Genomic DNA, 18,427 nt, shown 5'->3' with positions numbered 1-18,427 from the left:
AGCATGGTCTCTAGGTGACAGCGACCGAATATGAAGTCAATCGGTCGAAATCCCTAGGAGGAGTTCGTCCGCATACCAAAGGTGGAAATCGCTGAAATTTGACCGCCTAAATCAAAATGGCTGACTTCCTCTGTGGTCTAGATCAATGGTGCAAGAGACTTTTATGTGCGCCTGGACGTGTTCTGTGTTTGTGCCTATTTTTGTCTTCCTACTCCAAAAAAACCCCTATGGAGAGGGGTATTTTAAAAATTCAAGGGGGCGCCATTGAGCCATTTTGCCCCGCCCACTTACGAGACCCCCATCAGTTGCTAGTACATGCCCCCGAGAATGTGTGTATGAATTTTCATGATCATAGAAGGTCATTAAGGTCATTAAATACTGAAACGTAATCTCACGGCGAAGGATCGACAGTTGGCGCCCCGCCACACGGACACCATTGCACGCAGCTTCACGGCCTTCATAGTGTAGCTTCACCAACTAGTTGGGAAGGTTCTAGAGGTGAAATGAAGTTGATGCTGTCAACTATGTAGGAGCAGTACACGTCAGAGTAAAAAGAGGCCATTTCCTGTTACCAGCAGGGGGCACCACGAGTAAGTAAGGGTTTCAACATATGGAGGCGTTCAGGGCGGAGCCCTCGTCATGCTCATAAAGTTTGAAGACGTTTGGATAAAGTATGCAGGCGTGAGAGCCGTTCAAAGTTACATGGCGAAATCATGAATCGTCGCCAGACTTTGGCGAGCCACAGAGGCCACGCCCTGTAAGTTAGAGAAAAGCTTTTGATAACTTTTGATCAGCAGGTGCTTTAGGTGACCTCCAGCAAATTTCAGGTCAATCGGGCTACAGCTCTAGGAGGAGTTCGCTCACATACCAATGGTGTAAATCGCCATTTTCCATCCAAGATGGCGGACTTCCTGTTGGGTTAAGGTCATGGTGTCAAGAGACTTTTTGGTGCGTCTTGGTATGATAAACATGTGTACCGATTTTCGTGCACCTACTCCAAACTAAGCCAAATGCAAGGGGTGTTTTGAAAATTTCAAGGGGGCGCTGTAGAGCCATTTTGCCCCGCCCCTTTGCAGCGACCACAAAATATCAAATTTTTCGCCACCCCTGATGAGTGTGCAAAGTTTCGTGAGTTTTCGTGCATGGCAAAGGGGTGAAAAATGCAGTTAAACAGGCAGGCAAATAATAAGAATAATAAACACAGCAATTACAATAGGGCCTTCGCACCACTCAGTGCTCGGGCCCTAATAATAAACACAGCAATTACAATAGGGCCTTCGCACCACTCGGTGCTCGGGCCCTAATAATAATAATAAACACAGCAATTACAATAGGGCCTTCGCACCACTCGGTGCTCGGGCCCTAATAAACACAGCAATTACAATAGGGCCTTCGCACCACTCGGTGCTCGGGCCCTAATAAGCACAGCAATTACAATAGGGCCTTCGCACCACTCGGTGCTCGGGCCCTAATAATAATAAACACAGCAATTACAATAGGGCCTTCGCACCACTCGGTGCTCGGGCCCTAATAAACACAGCAATTATAATTCCTTGCATTTCAATAGGGCTCTTGCACCTTTTGGTGCTCGGGCCCTAATAATAAACGCTTGAATTTCAATAGGGCTCTTGCACCTTTCGGTGCTCGGGCCCTAATAAACGCTTGCATTTCAATAGGGCTCTTGCACCATTCGGTGCGCCAGTAGGTGGCGCTATGAGGGTTTGTGGTCATTAGCATATCAATCTGTTCAGAATGACAGGCTCAGCATGCCTGATTTTTCTCATCCACATTGGATGAAGCATGTGGGAGATACAGCCACAAATACATGTATTTCCTGTGCGTTGGCGAAGGGTCAACTTCGTGGTGGCGCCACAGCCAGACCGTATGACGAAGTGCTGCGTTTTTGATAACTTTTAGTCCCTGACCCCTGAAGGGTGAGCGCACCAATTTTCAGCCGTATCAAGCAAGACCCCTAAGAGGAGTTCGCGAAAGTGTGGGGTGAGCAAATTGGAACTTGGCGTGGTTTTTCCAAGATGGCCGACGCCCTGTAGGGGGTGGATTTTTTTTTCCAAAGCCATGTTTCCTGGAATGAGGCGATATATCAGCATACCAATTTTCATTGCTGTAGCTGTTACGCTGAATATTTTGGAAATCTAGGGGGCGCTGCAGAGCCATTTTACAAGTCACAGTCCCCGTGACAGGTTCAGATCGCCATTTTTCGCGAGCTGGGGCAGTCTGCCAATTTTGGTGAGTTTTCAAGCACGTTCAGGGGGTCAAAATTGCACCCAATGACGCGGAAGAAAAATAGGGAACAATAATAAATGCTTGCATTTCAATAGGGTTCTTGCACCATTTGGTGCTCGGGCCCTAATAATAATCCCTAGGGTTTCAATAGGGCTGTTGCACCATTCGGTTATCCGGCCCTAATAAACGCTTGCATTACAATAGGGCTCTCGCACCATTCAGTGCTCGGGCCCTAATAAACACTACAATTACAATAGGGCCTTCGCGCCATTCGGTGCTCGGGCCCTAATAAACACTACAATTACAATAGGGCCTTCGCACCACTCGGTGCTCGGGCCCTAATAATAAACAATACAATTACAATAGGGCCTTCGCACCACTCGGTGCTTGGGCCCTAATAAACACAGCAATTACAATAGGGCCTTCGCACCACTCGGTGCTCGGGCCCTAATAAAAAACACTACAATTACAATAGGGCCTTCACACCACTCGGTGCTCGGGCCCTAATAATACCAGCAATTACAATAGGGTTTTCACACCACTCGGTGCTCGGGCCCTAATAAACACAGCAATTACAATAGGGCCTTCGCACCACTCGGTGCTCGGGCCCTAATAATACCAGCAATTACAATAGGGCCTTCGCACCACTCGGTGCTCGGGCCCTAATAAACACAGCAATTACAATAGGGCCTTCGCACCACTCGGTGCTCGGGCCCTAATAATAATAATAAACACAGCAATTACAATAGGGCCTTCGCACCACTCGGTGCTCGGGCCCTAATAAACACTACAATTACAATAGGGCACATATGTCAAAGTCAAGGCCCAATGAATTATCTATGGCCCCCGGGATGATATATGATTAGTATTAGAACTGGCCCACAGGCCGTAGCCGCCCGCTGGTGTTTTGCACGCACCAATACTACATTTCCCACAATGCAACGGTAACCCGCGAACTCACTGCAGCACAGCAAGTGGACTTTGGCTTCATCATTCATTAGCAGTCAGAGCAGATGTCAACTTTCAGCTACCTCCTCCCCAAAAATGGCTACGGAAGGTGGATGCTGAGAACAGGGGGTTTCAAGCTCGGTGGGAGGCAGAGTACATGTTCACTGAGGTAAATAGCAAACCTGTGTGTCTTCTGTGTGGAGAAAGTTTGGCTGTAATGAAAGAATACAATTTAAGAAGGCACCATGAAACGTCTAAGAAACAGACAGACAAAGACAAGAATATGGACACAGAACAAAGGCTACAGAAGAAAAATGTACAGGACGTGATTTTTCTTTGAAGGCAGTTTGTTCTTGTCTGTGTGCCTGCTGAAAAATGAAAAATTCCCGATTATTCATTTAATCATTAAATAATACACTGTGTTAGGTCTTGGTTCAATAGGCAACGTGCAATCATTTCAATATGTTTTAATAAACATTGAATCAGTCCGGCCCTCGGCTTATAGCCAATTTGTTTTTTTGGCCCTCTGTGTATTTGACTTTGACATCCCTGCAATAGGGCCTTTGCACCACTCGGTGCTCGGGCCCTAATAATACCAGCAATTACAATAGAGCCTTCGCACCACTCGGTGATCGGGCCCTAATAAACATTACAATTACAATAGGGCCTCCGCACCACTCGGTGCTCGGGCCCTAGTAATAAACATTACAATTACAATAGGGCCTTCGCACCACTCGGTGCTCGGGCCCTAATAAAAATGTACTGAAAATAAACCAATGTAAATCAGACATTGCTTTTGAATTGTTGTTCAACATAATCAAGCTTGATCAGCTTGATTATGTTCCTGTGACTACAGTTTCACATATTTTTAGAGGTTTAAGGTCCACAGGACTGTAGCCAACCCCCCTAGACATGTTCGCAAAAGGAAAATCAATGACAAATTGAGGAAGAGACAATTCGAATGGTAACTAAAGAGCCCAGAACAACTTCCAAAGACTATAACATGAAACTCCAAGTTCAAGGTACATCAGTGTCAGATTGCACCATCCATCACTGTTTGAGTCAAAGTGGACTTCATGGGAGACGACCAAGGAGGACACCACTGCCAAAAGCACATCATAAAAAAGTGAGACTGGAATTTGCCAAAATGTAAAGTGACTTATGGGAGACTGTCCTTTAGGCAGATGAGACAAAACTAGAGCTTTTTGCAAGGCACATCAGCTCTATGTTTACAAATGAAAAAATGAGGCACACCAAGAAAACAACACTGTCCCTACTGTGAAACATGGTGGAGGTTACCGTATGTTCCTGGGCTGCTTTGTTGCATCTGGCACAGAGTGTCTTGAATCTGTGCAGGGTACAATAAAATCTGAAGACTATTAAGGCATTCTGGAGCGAAATGTGCTGTCTAGTGTCAGAAAGCTTGGTCTCAGTTGCAGGTAATGGATCTTCCAACAGGATAATGACCCAAAACATACAGCTAAAATTACCTAAGAATGGATAAGAGCAAAACATTGGACTGTTCTGAAGTGGCGTTCTATGAGCCTTGCTCTAATCCCTATTGAACATCTGTGGAAGGAGCTGTAACATGCCATCTGGAGAAGGCACCCTTCAAACCTGAGACAGTTGGAGCAGTTTGCTCATGAAGAATGGGCCAAAATACCTGTTGCCAGGTGCAGAATTCTCATTGACAGTTACAGAAATCTTTTGATTGCAGTGATTGCCTTACAAAGTTGTGCAACAAAATATTAAGTTATGGGTACCATCATTTTTGTCCAGGCCTGTTTCATTTGTTTGTTTTTTTGTTGATTATGTGTAACATACAACCATTGAACCATGGCATAGAAAATTTCATTTGATTCTAATTGTTATACACTGAATTAAAGCCAAGATAACAATAATGTAAAAACAAAGTAATGGAAGTTAAAAATCTGCAACTTATCTGGCCTATGTCAGCAAGATCCATTTGGACTGATGGTGGGTTTTCATTTCATCGGTGCGTGAAAGATGAGAATGTGTTTCCAAACATTTACTTTAAAATAGAAAATTGTGGAGTTGTATTCCTGAAATGTGCTAAACTTACGTTTCTCTTTTTTCCTTTGCATTTCAGAAGCACAACCTCCCTATCAACTACACCATCAGGGTTCATCAGAAGGAAATCTTTAAACTGTCAAATATCAGCAGAATGGTAAAAGCCCAGAGACTCTTTATGTTCTTGTTACAGCCTGATTTATTGACTCTTTCCTTGCTTCTGTCAGAGGATATGTTATGGGAAATTCCTCACAAGGCCAGACTTCAAGTCTGTGACCTACATCAGACTTCAACAACAAGATTTGCAGTTTGTGTGCACAGGCTGGGATAACATTTAGTTAATCTTTATTCTCCTTTTTCCTTTCAGAGGTTACATGTTGAGGGGTTGGATGAGCTGGTTCTCCAGATGCTGTGGTTTCAAATCAACAAAGGCGTGTTAAAAAAGGTAGGAACATATAGTGTCAGTCCTTGCCAGAGGTTTATGTTAACTTCTCTTTAAGTACTGCTACTAAAAGGTTATGTAAGTTGACCAAGGGCCACAAAATGCAAGAGAGAGCCAAAGATTAGCATTCAGTTGGAAGACAAATTGATTAGCCCCCCTCAGAAAATCTCAACCATTTGTAAATATTTCCCACATTCTGTTTAATAGATCAAATAATTTCCAAAGATACTAGTTTCATATAAAAAGTAAAATAATTTTCCCAAATCTAAAATTATTAACTTTAAAATCATGAGCCTCATCTGATTCTTATAGTCAGTTCAGTCAGGAGAGACAAGAGTGAAATTATTGCAATACAATAAATTAGAATGTGCATGTGTTGGCGTTTTAAAACCGATGCGATGTCCTCATCAAAAGAGGGGAAAGTGCAGGAGGAAATGCTGATGAAATTAGATGCTGGAGTCTCTTGGTGTAGTTTTCATCAAGTTTGAGTCACGTCTCCTGAAGAATTATTACATTTACACATTTTACTTTGGAGAATCTATCAAGCTCCTGCAGATTTGATGGCCTCCTAGCATGGATCCTGGTCTTTAGTACAATCCACAGATTTTTAATCAGATTTAAGTCAGGGCTTTGTGCAGGTCATATATATTATCATAATGTTCACCCAGCTTTGGTACAGACAGCTTTAAGTTAAATATACATTTTAAAAACACCTTTTGTTCTTAAACGACACCAAAACTCACCCAACCCGCTTTTTCTTTTCATTTTTTGCAAGTTGAGTAAAAACGTGTGTCTAAGGCACATCCAGAGACTAAAGCTCTGTCAGTCAAATTAAAGATAATAATGTTAAAATGTCACATGTCACTCATGGATGGCTCAAGGTACAGACACACACCAGTTATCCAGTCATCCATATCATGCCTAAAATAGCATGTGCTGCTCACCGGTGCTTCAGACAAAGTCAGAGAGGTAGAATTAACACTCACTCCTTTAAATCCTGCCCTCTGGGCCTGAGCTACTACAACCATGTGCATAACATAAGTGCAGAGGAGTAGATCTACCAGCAGAGTTCAGCCTGTGAGCTGGTTCAGGCAGTCCAGCTCTAGGAGGTCATGCAAGCATTTCCACACTCATAGAACCTACTCCTCTCACTGCAGCACCTATCCAACACACCCTTTCAATCTTGCCATTGTTTACTCATGCCATTTCTCATTCTTTTGCTGCATGCCTGCACACGCTACTCAGCTAATAGCTCCACCTCCAGTCCAGCATCCACCTCAGGGAGAAGTGCAGCTTTTGGTTTCCTGATGCAGTGTTTGTGAGTGACGGGATCAGATACTTATGAAAAAATGACATCTGCTGAGCACTGATGCACTTCTGGGCTATATGTGTCAAAAGAATTCCAGATTTTTTATTGTGAACCCTCAGTAAGGAATTTGTGCCTGAGCCAGGAGCCACATAACCTCAGTTATGTAACTATAAGCTTATTGTTGGAAACCCACCCTCAGCCTGTGAGCATGGCCCTGCATGCTGCACACAGGATGTTCCTGTTCCCATATATGAGGCCCAGGTTAGATCCATCTTTTTTGATAGGTGAGAAGTAGATGGTACAGTTAGGCACCAACTACCACACCACCCCTGACCACCATGTGTAAGATTATTTCTAGACCTAAAATTGATCCCACACACCTTTTTCTTCTCACATTTCCTGGAATGTATTTTTCACGCTCAGTTCACTTGGATGGTGGCACGCTTGTGGTGTTCAAAGAAACCAAAAAAACTGGTTATTCAAGAAAAGGTTGACTAAACTGACTTTCTTGTCATTCTCTGCATTTACTTATTATTTAAATTCTGAACTTTAAATTTATTTTTAAAAAAGTCTGAATTATAGCCCAGGTTTCCATCAAAAACTAAAGGCAAGTTGAACTTTCAGATCCTCCGGGTCATGCCAGAGAGGCACCCATCACGTCCATACACTGCAGAGCTGGAACAACGCTTAAAGGATGCTGAAGGAGTCTTCGACCAATCACATCATGCTGAGGTAAGGCAGAGTTCACATATCTGTGCTTACAGCTGTATTCAGTTTCTCTTCTCAAATCCAATACCTTGTGTCACATGGATTCTGTTTGTCAATATCAGGAATGAATACTTTTATCACTAGAGAATTAGGCACAGCTTCTATTTATGATTGAATGGAGTTCAGTTAGGGTGAATTTAGCACACCCATTGATCATTCATTGAAGCGTGTATGAAGGAATGAGGGCTGGAACTGTCTCATGGTTTTTCTCTGATTGCAACTCATCTATGCTGGTATTTAGTCAAAAATCCAATATTCCAATCCAGTTTATTCAGTTTAGACCTCTTTCTAAATGCCAGATATGGGCGATTGGACCAGCTTGTGTGGTTTTCCATACAGTTATCCTATCGGGCATCATCACACAGCTCCCTGTGGCCTTGTGTTGAGACAGAGTAAAAACAAAGACTGCAGACAGCACGGCTTTGTTCAGACTGCACGCAAATCCGATTTGTCTCTTAATTCAGAACTTTGGAACAGGCTGCCTTTACTGTTATTTGGAAGGGGTCAGTTCATATTTCTGTGTCCAGGTATCACCTGTGTATCAATCAATATATAGAAAGGTTGATGACACACTTCCACTTTGTACATTTCATTTTGCTGTGGACTAGATGTTGCTGCTATGTGCTGATAATGAGACATTTGTAGAGAAGATTGAAGCAAGACGTTTCGCTGTGACTAACCTTGTGACTACAAGAAACATCTCACCTCTGTGAGGTTTTGCCACCAAGTATTGAAGCACGATTTGCGAAGGGATCAAATACTTATTCCATTCATGAAAATGTGAATGAATGTATAACGTTTTTGAAATTTTTATAGATTGTTTGTTATTGTTCTGTCTCTCACTGTTCAAATAAACCTACATTTTTCCCTAACTGTATTTAAATAAAGAAACTTACACCTACCTCCTGTGAGTACATTTACAAAGAATTTCACTTTATCACAACAAGTGATTACAATAATGACCATAAATGTTACTATTTAGGAGTCCAATTATGTAAAAGGTCTGAGATAATAACACTACAGGGATCATTTTAAGATCCCTAGCTGCTATGAATGGTGCACACTTCCTGAATGAGTTTGGTAGTTAGTAGCAGTAATAATAATAATAATCAGTTTGGGAGCTGCATCACGTATTTAAGAAACCATCTCGATCCGCATGAATTAAGCTGTATCAAAAGATGTTATGGTGTCCGCCAATGGGACTTTAGCAAAGCTGTAGTTTCAATTGGGCGACTATAAAAACTGAGCAAGCAACAAGCAATTTATATGTAATCATTAGTCATGTGTGGACAGAAGGTTCCACAGGGAAAAATATGAAGTAGAAACATCTGCTGGCTTTTTTAGAAATGAACAATGGAGCAAAAGGTGATTGATGTGTGATTAATTGAGTCTGTTTGTCTGCTTGTAGTTTTTAAAGATGTGTTTATTAACCACAGGGTTAAAAAATACACACATTCTTAAAAGCTTACAGTGAATGTACTTGGTCACACTACAGGTGATTGAATCCTGATGATCCGTATTCATTTATTCACTCACAGTCAGAGTTCCCCTGTGTGTGTGTGTGTGCTTTTGCAGGAACTCCAGCAGGAGCTCCCAGAGACAATCCAGAACATTTGGGATAGTTTAACAGAAGAGCCTGACAGAGTGCCAGAGTCCAGCTGGCGATACGCTTCTCCAAAATCTCTTTTGGACAACTTCTGCCACACCATGTACTGCCTCTTCAGGGAGTGTTTTGCCAGTACAGAAGCACAGGAGGACTGTGAGTCTAACAGAGGAAACATTCAAACCCTCCACTGACACTGTAGGCTATAACAACAGAGAACAGCACACATGATTGCTCATGAACACCTCATGAAAGAATCATTCGTATAAATGTTATATCATAGCAGCCTTTAATATTTAGGGCCCGAACACAGAGTGGTGCGAGAGCCCTAGCGTTTCTTATTAGGGCCCTATTGTAATTGCTGTGTTTATTAGGGCCCGAGCACCGAGTGGTGCGAAGGCCCTATTGTAATTGTAGTGTTTATTAGGGCCCGAGCACTGAGCGGTGCGAAGGCCCTATTGTAATTGCTGGTTAGGGCCCGAGCACCGAGTGGTGCGAAGGCCCTATTGTAATTATAGGTATTATTAGGGCCCGAGCACCGAGTGGTGCGAAGGCCCTATTGTAATTGCTGTGTTTATTAGGGCCCGAGCACCAAGTGGTGCGAAGGCCCTATTGTAATTGCTGTGTTTATTATTATTAGGGCCCGAGCACCGAGTGGTGCGAATTTGCTGGAGGTCACCTAAAGGACCTGCTGATCAAAAGTTATCAAAAGCTTTTCTCTAACTTAAAGGGCGTGGCCTCTGTGGCTCGCCAAAGTCTGGCGACGATTCATGATTTCGCCATGTAACTTTGCTCTCACACCTGCATACTTTATCCAAACGTCTTCAAACTTTATGAGCATGATGAGGGCTCCGCCCTGAACACCTCCATATGTTGAAACCCTTACTTACTCGTGGCGCCCCCTGCTGGTAACAGGAAATGGCCTCTTTTTACTCTGACGTCTACTGCTCCTACATAGTTGACAGCATCAACTTCATTTCACCTCTAGAACCTTCCCAACTAGTTGGTGAAGCTACACTATGAAGGCCGTGAAGCTGCGTGCAATGGTGTCCGTGTGGCGGGGCGCCGACTGTCGATCCTTCGCCGTGAGAGTACGTTTGAGTTTTTAATGACCTTAACGACCTTCTATGATCATGAAAATTCATACACACGTTCTCGGGGGCATGTCCTAGCAACTGATGGGGGTCTCGTAAGTGGGTGGGGCAAAATGGCTCAATGGTGCCCCCTTGAATTTTTTAAACATCCCTCTCCATAGGGGTTTTTTTGGAGTAGGAAGACAAAAATCGGCACACACACAGAACATGTCACGACGCACATAAAAGTCTCTTGCACCATTGATCTAGACCAGCGGTCCCCAACCTTTTTTGCACCACGGACCGGTATCATGTAAAACAATACTTTCACGGACCGGCACAGAAAAAAAAAAAAAAAAACAAAAAAAAACAAAGTGCATAAACAGACTCTTACTCTTATGCTTAATTAGTGGGAGCCTTTGAGCTTTCTCAGCAATGAGGCGGTCCCATCTGGGGATAATGGGAGACATGACACCCGAAGTGTGTTTCTTATGTCCAGTCCACTCCGTAATTTTGTTTTGGCCGTCATTAATTGCTTCAGTCGTTCTTGTTCATGTTTTCTTCCATGGCTCGTCTTTTAATGCAGGGTGCTCGGTCTCGCAGTTTTGAAGGCTTCGTTGCCTCATTTGCGAGTCTGTCGCCACATCACTCAGAGCGGACTTGGTGTGTGAGAATCACCTGTTGCAATAAATCCGTACTTTAAATAGGACTCCTGATATAGTCTTTTAAATGCAGGTTTCTTTTTCTTTGAAGGGGTAGGCTCCTCTTCTTCTGTCTCCTCGTTAGGCCTTTTCCCCTTTCCGAAGAAGCTCTCCAAAGACGTTTGTTTTTTATTCATTTTTGCTGCTTGTGGGCTTAATTTTGGGGCCGTATCCCGTGACCGAGACAAGCGTCTGGGCAGGTGCTTAAAGGCACAGGCGGATGAATCTGATCGATTTATAAATGAAACAGCTGTCAGACTCAGATAATGAATAATATATGTTTTGCTCAGTCTTTCTGTGCGGCCCGGTACCAAATGACCCACGGACCGGTACCGGTCCCCGGCCCGGTGGTTGGGGACCACTGATCTAGACCACACAGGAAGTCAGCCATTTTGATTTTGGCGGTCAAATTTCAGCGATTTCCACCTTTGGTATGCGGACGAACTCCTCCTAGGGATTTCAACCGATTGACTTCATATTCGGTTGCTGTCACCTAGATACTATGCTGATCAAAAGTTATCAAAAGCTTTTCCCTAAGTTAAAGGGCGTGGCCGCTGTGGTGTCACTTCGCCATTCATACACGAACCGCTCTCTCTCCTACACACTTGCTCTAAACGGCTTCAAACTTTCTGCATGTGGTCAGAGCCCCTCCCTGAATGTCTCTATGTCATCATGATCTGTGCCGCTCATGGCGCTCCCTTGTGGTGGAGATAGGAAGTGCCATGTTCTACACTGACATGCACTTATCTCACTGTTTAATCCTCTCCTGTCATTACACAACCAAATGAGAATCACAGATTTGAAGTCCCACAGAGACACCTGTGTGGTTTCCTGTATCAGTTTGCCTGTGGTGGTGGCGGTGTTGAACCTTCGCCATGAAACATCAACTGCTTATAACTTCGCCGTGCATCGTCCTAACGTCCTTAATTTTCTTTCATGTCATAACGGTCCGTCCCCCGACACGTCTGCATGCTCACGAGTCACCTGCACAGCCCCACCTACAGGAAACCGGAAGTAACTGCTTCTTGACAATTTTCATGTATGAATTAAATGATTTTTGAGGTTTGATGCACAGACAGGTCTCCACTATTCTCATAGGGTCTGGCTCCACCCAGTGGACACATAGGGTACTGCTGCTGGTATAACTCCACTACGGATGCTTCTAAAATCCTCAAATTTTTATACATGTGATACAGACCCAACCCCGACCACGTGTGGACATCTGTGGACAGTGCCACCTACTGTAAACAGGAGGTTACTGCATACTAACAATTTTTACATATATTGACAGACATGTCTCTCCTTCTGTCTGCTGCATTTTTTCCACCGCTGGCAAAAGCGCTGCAGCTCGTGGGGGGAGCGGGGGAGAGAAGGAACAGCTTGATGGGGAGGGGGCGGACCGCAAGGACTGCGAGGGCCAGATCATCGCTGCTTGCAGCTTTAATATTATTATTATATTTAGCTTATATCTGATTCAAGCTCCCCAGGCACCACATTCCCATGTGTCAGAACTGTAAATTTGGAAACTCTTTGGAGTTTCCAAAACTCTGAAGCCACAGTCGGCTTCATGTGTGGGTGGATATCTTCTGAAATATGTCAAAATGTATGTGTGTGCGTGTTTTTACAGGCAGATTTGATAGGCAGATACAGTATGTCAGATTAGACTGATTTTATTGGCAGCCAGGGCCGTATACATCCATCATTTCTTTTATGTATTTTTTTTGTCTTATAACTCTGTGTAAGTTTCCTCTCTCATGCTTCTCCTGGTCAGAGCATAGCCAAGCCTTTGATGCTCTGAGCTGTGCTGCCAAGCCTTTAGAACAAATTTTGTGTCTCCATACTTCCAAAGTCATATCAATCTGCACTTTATCATGAATATGCACACATTTGTACTCCTATCTTTTTGAGGAACCTAGCATAGTTAATGCATTTCTATAGACTGTGTAAGAGAAGATTCCTGAAGTCAGAAGCTCACACGACACTTCATCTTGGTAAGCTTCAGGCTGTGTGTTTTGGGACAAAAATATTGGTTTGAGCCAAGTATCTGACAAATGAAGACATTGGAAACATTGGATGTGTCAAAAACTGTAGTTCTGCCTGCAGCCAACATGGAATCAAAAATGTCCAACTTTTCAGCACATTTTTATACATCTCAATCTTTCTAATTACAGTATATCCTAATGATTTGTTTAGTTAAGGGTGTGATTGCTTTAAGTGGCCAGGCAAGTGGGAATCACTGAAGCTGAGAAGTGAAGCCCATGAGGAAATGTTAAAAAACTGCAGAACGAAGTGAGGCGGGTTGATCTGACTAAAATCTGAAGCCACTACACAGGCCCATATTGTAGTGGCTTGTCAGAGACAAGATATCCATCATGTAGATGTGAATAAAACGAAAAAACGAAATAAAAAGAATTTCATTTTTTCGATATGAATGAACATCTTCCTAATGAATTCATGCATGCATGACCTTTTACATACATACGAAAAAACAAAATAAAATGTTACTTTTTTCTTTTTATTTTGTTTTTTCAATTGCCATCCATTCTTCATCTAAATATGCTTCCAAAAATACTTTTTTATACTTCTAGTAAGATAGTAAGATAGTATGCACACCATGCATACCAACATTTATACTTTGTGATCCGCTTCTGAAAATGTATTCCAACAGATGCAGACATCAGTAAAAATAGAATTTTATTTTGAAAGGTTAATCTGTGTCTGTGGCTTTCACTAGGACACTGTGTGGTTCACCACACATGACTGCTACAGTACAGAATTACACACAATCACATTACATCAACTAAGTAGCCTACCAAATAAAGTTTCCCTCTCTGTTTTTGAATACCATGGTAGTAGCCTCTTCATAAATGCCATGTTAATAACATTAAACAAATTTCCCATCCCTGTTTGTGTCACACACTGGTCACATACAGAGAGGTGAAGTGGGATCACACAGACCTATCAAAGGAAGAGCAGATGTTGTCAGAGTGTAAACGGAGGAGATTGATAAAACTTGTGTTTGTTCAAAGAGGCTACAGGTGATTGACTGAAAAGAAGGCAAAACTGATGACGAATTGGCTTAAAATTCAAAACACATTTGATTGCTATCATACCATCAAATTATCCCATAGACTTTGGGTTAATAGGCCAGAGGTGTGTGTTCTCTTGCATTGAGTGTACTGAAATAAAGACATTTTGTGAGCATAACTAAGTATTTTGAAGTGTAAACAACCAAACAGTAATAAAAAAAGAAACAGCAAGTAAAACGAGAGTAGGAACAGTAAGTATCATGGCAGCAGCAACACAAGGAATAGAAACCAGCACACAACAACCTGTGGCCCCAAATGCTATTTAGCCTCCTTAGCCCTACATGATAGAAACCAGAAACAAAAAAAGTACTGTACAGTGATGTGCTCAAGTAATGATATTAAAGTTTCTATTTATGCATAATTAAGGGAATTTTGGTCATGAGGTCATCAGTCTGTATGCAGCTACATGGCCACTATAGCCCCATTTGCTCTCCAGCAGTAACCAGACTCAGGTGCTGCCAAGTTTGCAACAGCCAGGCTTTGTTAGGAAACCGGTGGGTGACATCACACAGGGTTTGAACATGTATTTATTTACAGGGTAGAGGTCCCCCACCAGGTGTAGGATTCTGATGCCCTGTGCAAAAAGTCCTTGGTCCACCCTAGCCTGCCTCTTAACAAGCATAGAGGGTTTGCTGACAATTGTGCAAATAATGAGTGATAATGAACTCCCTGAACCTACTGTTAGTGACAGGTCAGTGACACCAACTAAGTTATTAGGAAGGTAATATCTAAAAATGGATGCTGGCAACTGATTGGTTGTTGAACTACAGTTCTATGCACCCTCCCCGTCTCTTGTAAGGTATGCTCAGACAGGCGCTGATTTATTTACCTTCCATTGTACATGCAAATTTGACAGCTGGCCTGTATTGTCCATGTTAATTTGCCCTGAGCATTTGACCCCATTCAGACTTGTGTAATCAGTCCGGATAGGGCCGTATCCCACTCTATCTGGATTGACAGCGCAAATTCGGTTAAAGCCAGATTGAAATCTGAAATCTGGCAAAGGTCTGAACACAAACCTGTAAACATCCATCAAACTACGAAAGCTTTGCCAGGAGTTTATTTTTGACATGGCTACAAAGGTAGAAACTGCATTTTAAAATATTTAAGCACATGTAGCAAAGAACTAAATGGGTCAGCAGTACAGTTGAGCAGCTGTGGTCCAAAGGGTCATACTTTATGTTCATATGAAGTGAGACAGAAGTGATCCATATTCATTCGCGCACACGTGAGAGAGTAATATTTATTGCTGTCAATAGATTAGTCAGTCAGTGACAAATTGCCCTCAATGTCTTAATGGAGTTTCACACATCTGTTTTTCAGACTGTGCAGTTACCCATTGGAGGAAAGGCAGGAAGAAGGACTTGCAGCCTGAAAGCTGAGAGGAAGCCTGCGGAGTTAAGTTGTCCCTGTTGATACTGGTTTATTATTATTATTATCATCTCCCTTGAGGTAAAGGGAGAAGGGTAAAAGGACATCCACACTGACACAAGAGTGTTCGGTCCTGATGTGTGAACATCAATAAGTCTATCCTAATGACTCAAACCACTGAAAGCACACACAGTAACAGTAGCTGTGTTAGCTTGATGAGTAACATGCAAAGTAAAAACATGACATTTTCCTATTTCAGTTTTGAAAGAGATTTATTCATGTTCACATATACTGACTGAAGTGCATGATCAATATATTCTTCTGTAACATGGATTCTTTAAGAAGAAGGACAGTGTGGCACATGCTACTCAATCCTTGTCAGCAAAGGGTTAACTTCACCTGCAGTAGGCTTATTAGTGTGGTTTTGCCAAATGTCTGCCAAAGAAAAAAAGAAACAGCTATGATGTGCATCCATGGAGACTACACTTTGGATTGTACAGACTAACCTCAGCTGCCTTTGTACCATAGCCCACGTCTCTTCTATGAACACCTCTTTCAAACACCAGTGAGTTAGAGCGAGAGCACATGTACAGGAACGCCAAACCTAACTACTGTTTTCTCTGTACATTTACATACAGCTGGAATTTTTTGTGTTTTTTGTTTGTTTGTTTTGTTTTACTCATTTTTAGCTTTTGAATGTGCCTTTTTTTAAAAGCTGTCAAAATGTATACTGACTTTTACCCCGTTTAATAAAATTTCTATTAATGTATTTATTGCGCACAAAAAGAGAGAATGAACAAATAACGACACTTGACTGATTCCTCCAGAGACTGTATAAAGATGGATGCCATAATAGCTCCCCAAAAGTGAGGCTACAAAACATCTGGATTGTCCCCTATGCCCTGGTGGCCTAGGTCATAAACCCCAACTCATTCATGTTAGACTTTTGGCACCTCTTAACCTCTACTGCACAGGTTCCAAGATGGCAGCATCCCTAAGCGAGATGTGTGTGCAGAGTTCGGAGCTGAATGCATTCTTGTTCTGTTCTTGTTGCTTGGATATGTTTGATCTCATCTGTTTACACTCTTTAACATGTGGTTTCATTTTATGTACAGGCTTCACTTGGTTCATTTAGGCATCCTAGCAAACTTTCTGCAGCCCATGATAAATACAGGTTAATACAGTCAAATTTAGACTATTTGAGTTTTATCAGCAATTAAATGGAGGAAGTTCCTTACCCATATAGACCTGATCAGGATTTATTACTACATAGAAGTTGAATATGATGAAAGAATGCAACCAATAGATATTTATTCCAGTCATAGTCCATGGACTCAGAGCTATGTGCTCACTACTAGTCCAGACGCCTTGCTTCAATCTTCTCTAGACTGTCTTCACTCTTCTCTACATATGTGCTCACTACTTTAGTGTGAGCCACAGTGGAGTTGTCTTTTATCTCGATGCACCTGGTTCGATACCTGCAAATCCTGACTTGCTGGTTCAGTCAGTTTAAGGTGGAACATTTTCATGTCCTTGTTTCCTTTAGGCGAACTGCATTTATTAGTTTACAGAGAAAATAGAAATTGTATTTAAAGAAAACAAATAACTACCCTTTGGGTTTAAACAACAAAATGTCACTCATTTAAATACTACTATTCAAACAAAGCAACACTCAAATTTCAGCGTCATCATGAAATGGTATTTACAGAACAGTCATGTAATGTCTCACTTCTAATAAATTGTACAGCTGCAGGTCATGCATTGATGTCACATAATTGTGTCACTTTTCAGGAAAGAGAATGATTTATATATTATTATTATGTTATATATATATATACAACCAAGGGGCAAAGTTTGGTCCTCCTATGCAAAAGCAACTCTATAAAGATGTAAAAGATAAAATGGTGATTAATGTATTGTATTTCCGAAAAAGTTTATTGAGTGTATTTTTTATTATAATGTCAATTATATGAAACTGTATGGTTGTCTTGTAACCATAGAGCATTTAAGGTGTATTCAACTATCCCTTTTTTGTGAAAATAAAGCGATATTTTCCACAGCTACCCAGCAACAACAGAGAGATAACTGAAAACACATGGCATTGGATAGTTGTCTGAAGATTTGTAGATTTTAGACACAGATTTGTTTTTATACACAAGATATTGAATATTTATTTTTTGGAAATGTATAATGCAACAATACTTTTATGAAAGAAATAAAAATAAATCACTATTTTTTATCAACTAGGCATGTTTCAAAAGTCCAATCATTTCCAAAGAGTCTTTACATACACAATGTTGCTTCACTCTGTTCAGTAGTCTTAATAATAAGTTGCAGATTTTGCAATGTTTAGTTCGTCAAACACATGGCATTGGGTAAATATGGTGTTTGCTTCTGTACTAATATTAATTGTAACATGCTTGAAAACGAAACTATAAAAAGCAAAAGCAGGTAATGTATAAAATTAGTTCCGTAATGTCAAAAAATAAATATAGATGTGAATGTAATTACTGTAGTTGCACTTGAAAAAGTGGTCCTGGTGTTTTACCTTCACCAATGAGGCATTTTAATAGGTATGTAACATGAGGCAAACTTAGATCTCAAAGTTGTAATGGTATAAATACACTGCTCAAATAAAACAAAAGGAACACTTAAAGAACACGCTGTGACTCCAAGTCTGTCACACTTCTGTAAAATCAGCCTGTCCAGCAACACTGATTGTGAATCAATTTCAGCTGCTGTTGTGGAAATGGGACAGACAACAGGTAGAAATGGGAGGCCATTATCAAGACAACCCCTATAAAGGAGAGGTTCTGCAGGTGCTGACCACTGACCATTTCTCTGTTCT

At 41.8% G+C, this 18,427-nt stretch overlaps 1 protein-coding gene across 1 annotated transcript in view; it reads left to right on the top strand.

The window, feature by feature from the left end:
* Positions 1-17,822, top strand: part of il34 (interleukin 34) — a 108,142-nt gene extending 90,320 nt beyond the window's left edge. The window contains exons 4-8 of the mRNA XM_028407543.1: positions 5,303-5,380; positions 5,591-5,668; positions 7,599-7,706; positions 9,318-9,501; positions 15,532-17,822. Coding sequence (XP_028263344.1) covers positions 5,303-5,380; positions 5,591-5,668; positions 7,599-7,706; positions 9,318-9,501; positions 15,532-15,590 — 507 coding nt within the window. The 3' untranslated portion in view covers positions 15,591-17,822. The remainder of the gene's footprint in view (positions 1-5,302; positions 5,381-5,590; positions 5,669-7,598; positions 7,707-9,317; positions 9,502-15,531) is intronic.
* Positions 17,823-18,427: the final 605 nt, after the last annotated feature.

Source organism: Parambassis ranga, chromosome 6 (assembly GCF_900634625.1).
Source record: "Parambassis ranga chromosome 6, fParRan2.1, whole genome shotgun sequence".
In the NCBI taxonomy this organism is placed as follows: Eukaryota; Metazoa; Chordata; class Actinopteri; family Ambassidae; genus Parambassis; species Parambassis ranga.
The sequence above is the reverse complement of the archived record's forward strand: the minus strand, read 5'-3'. Positions and strand labels throughout refer to the sequence as shown.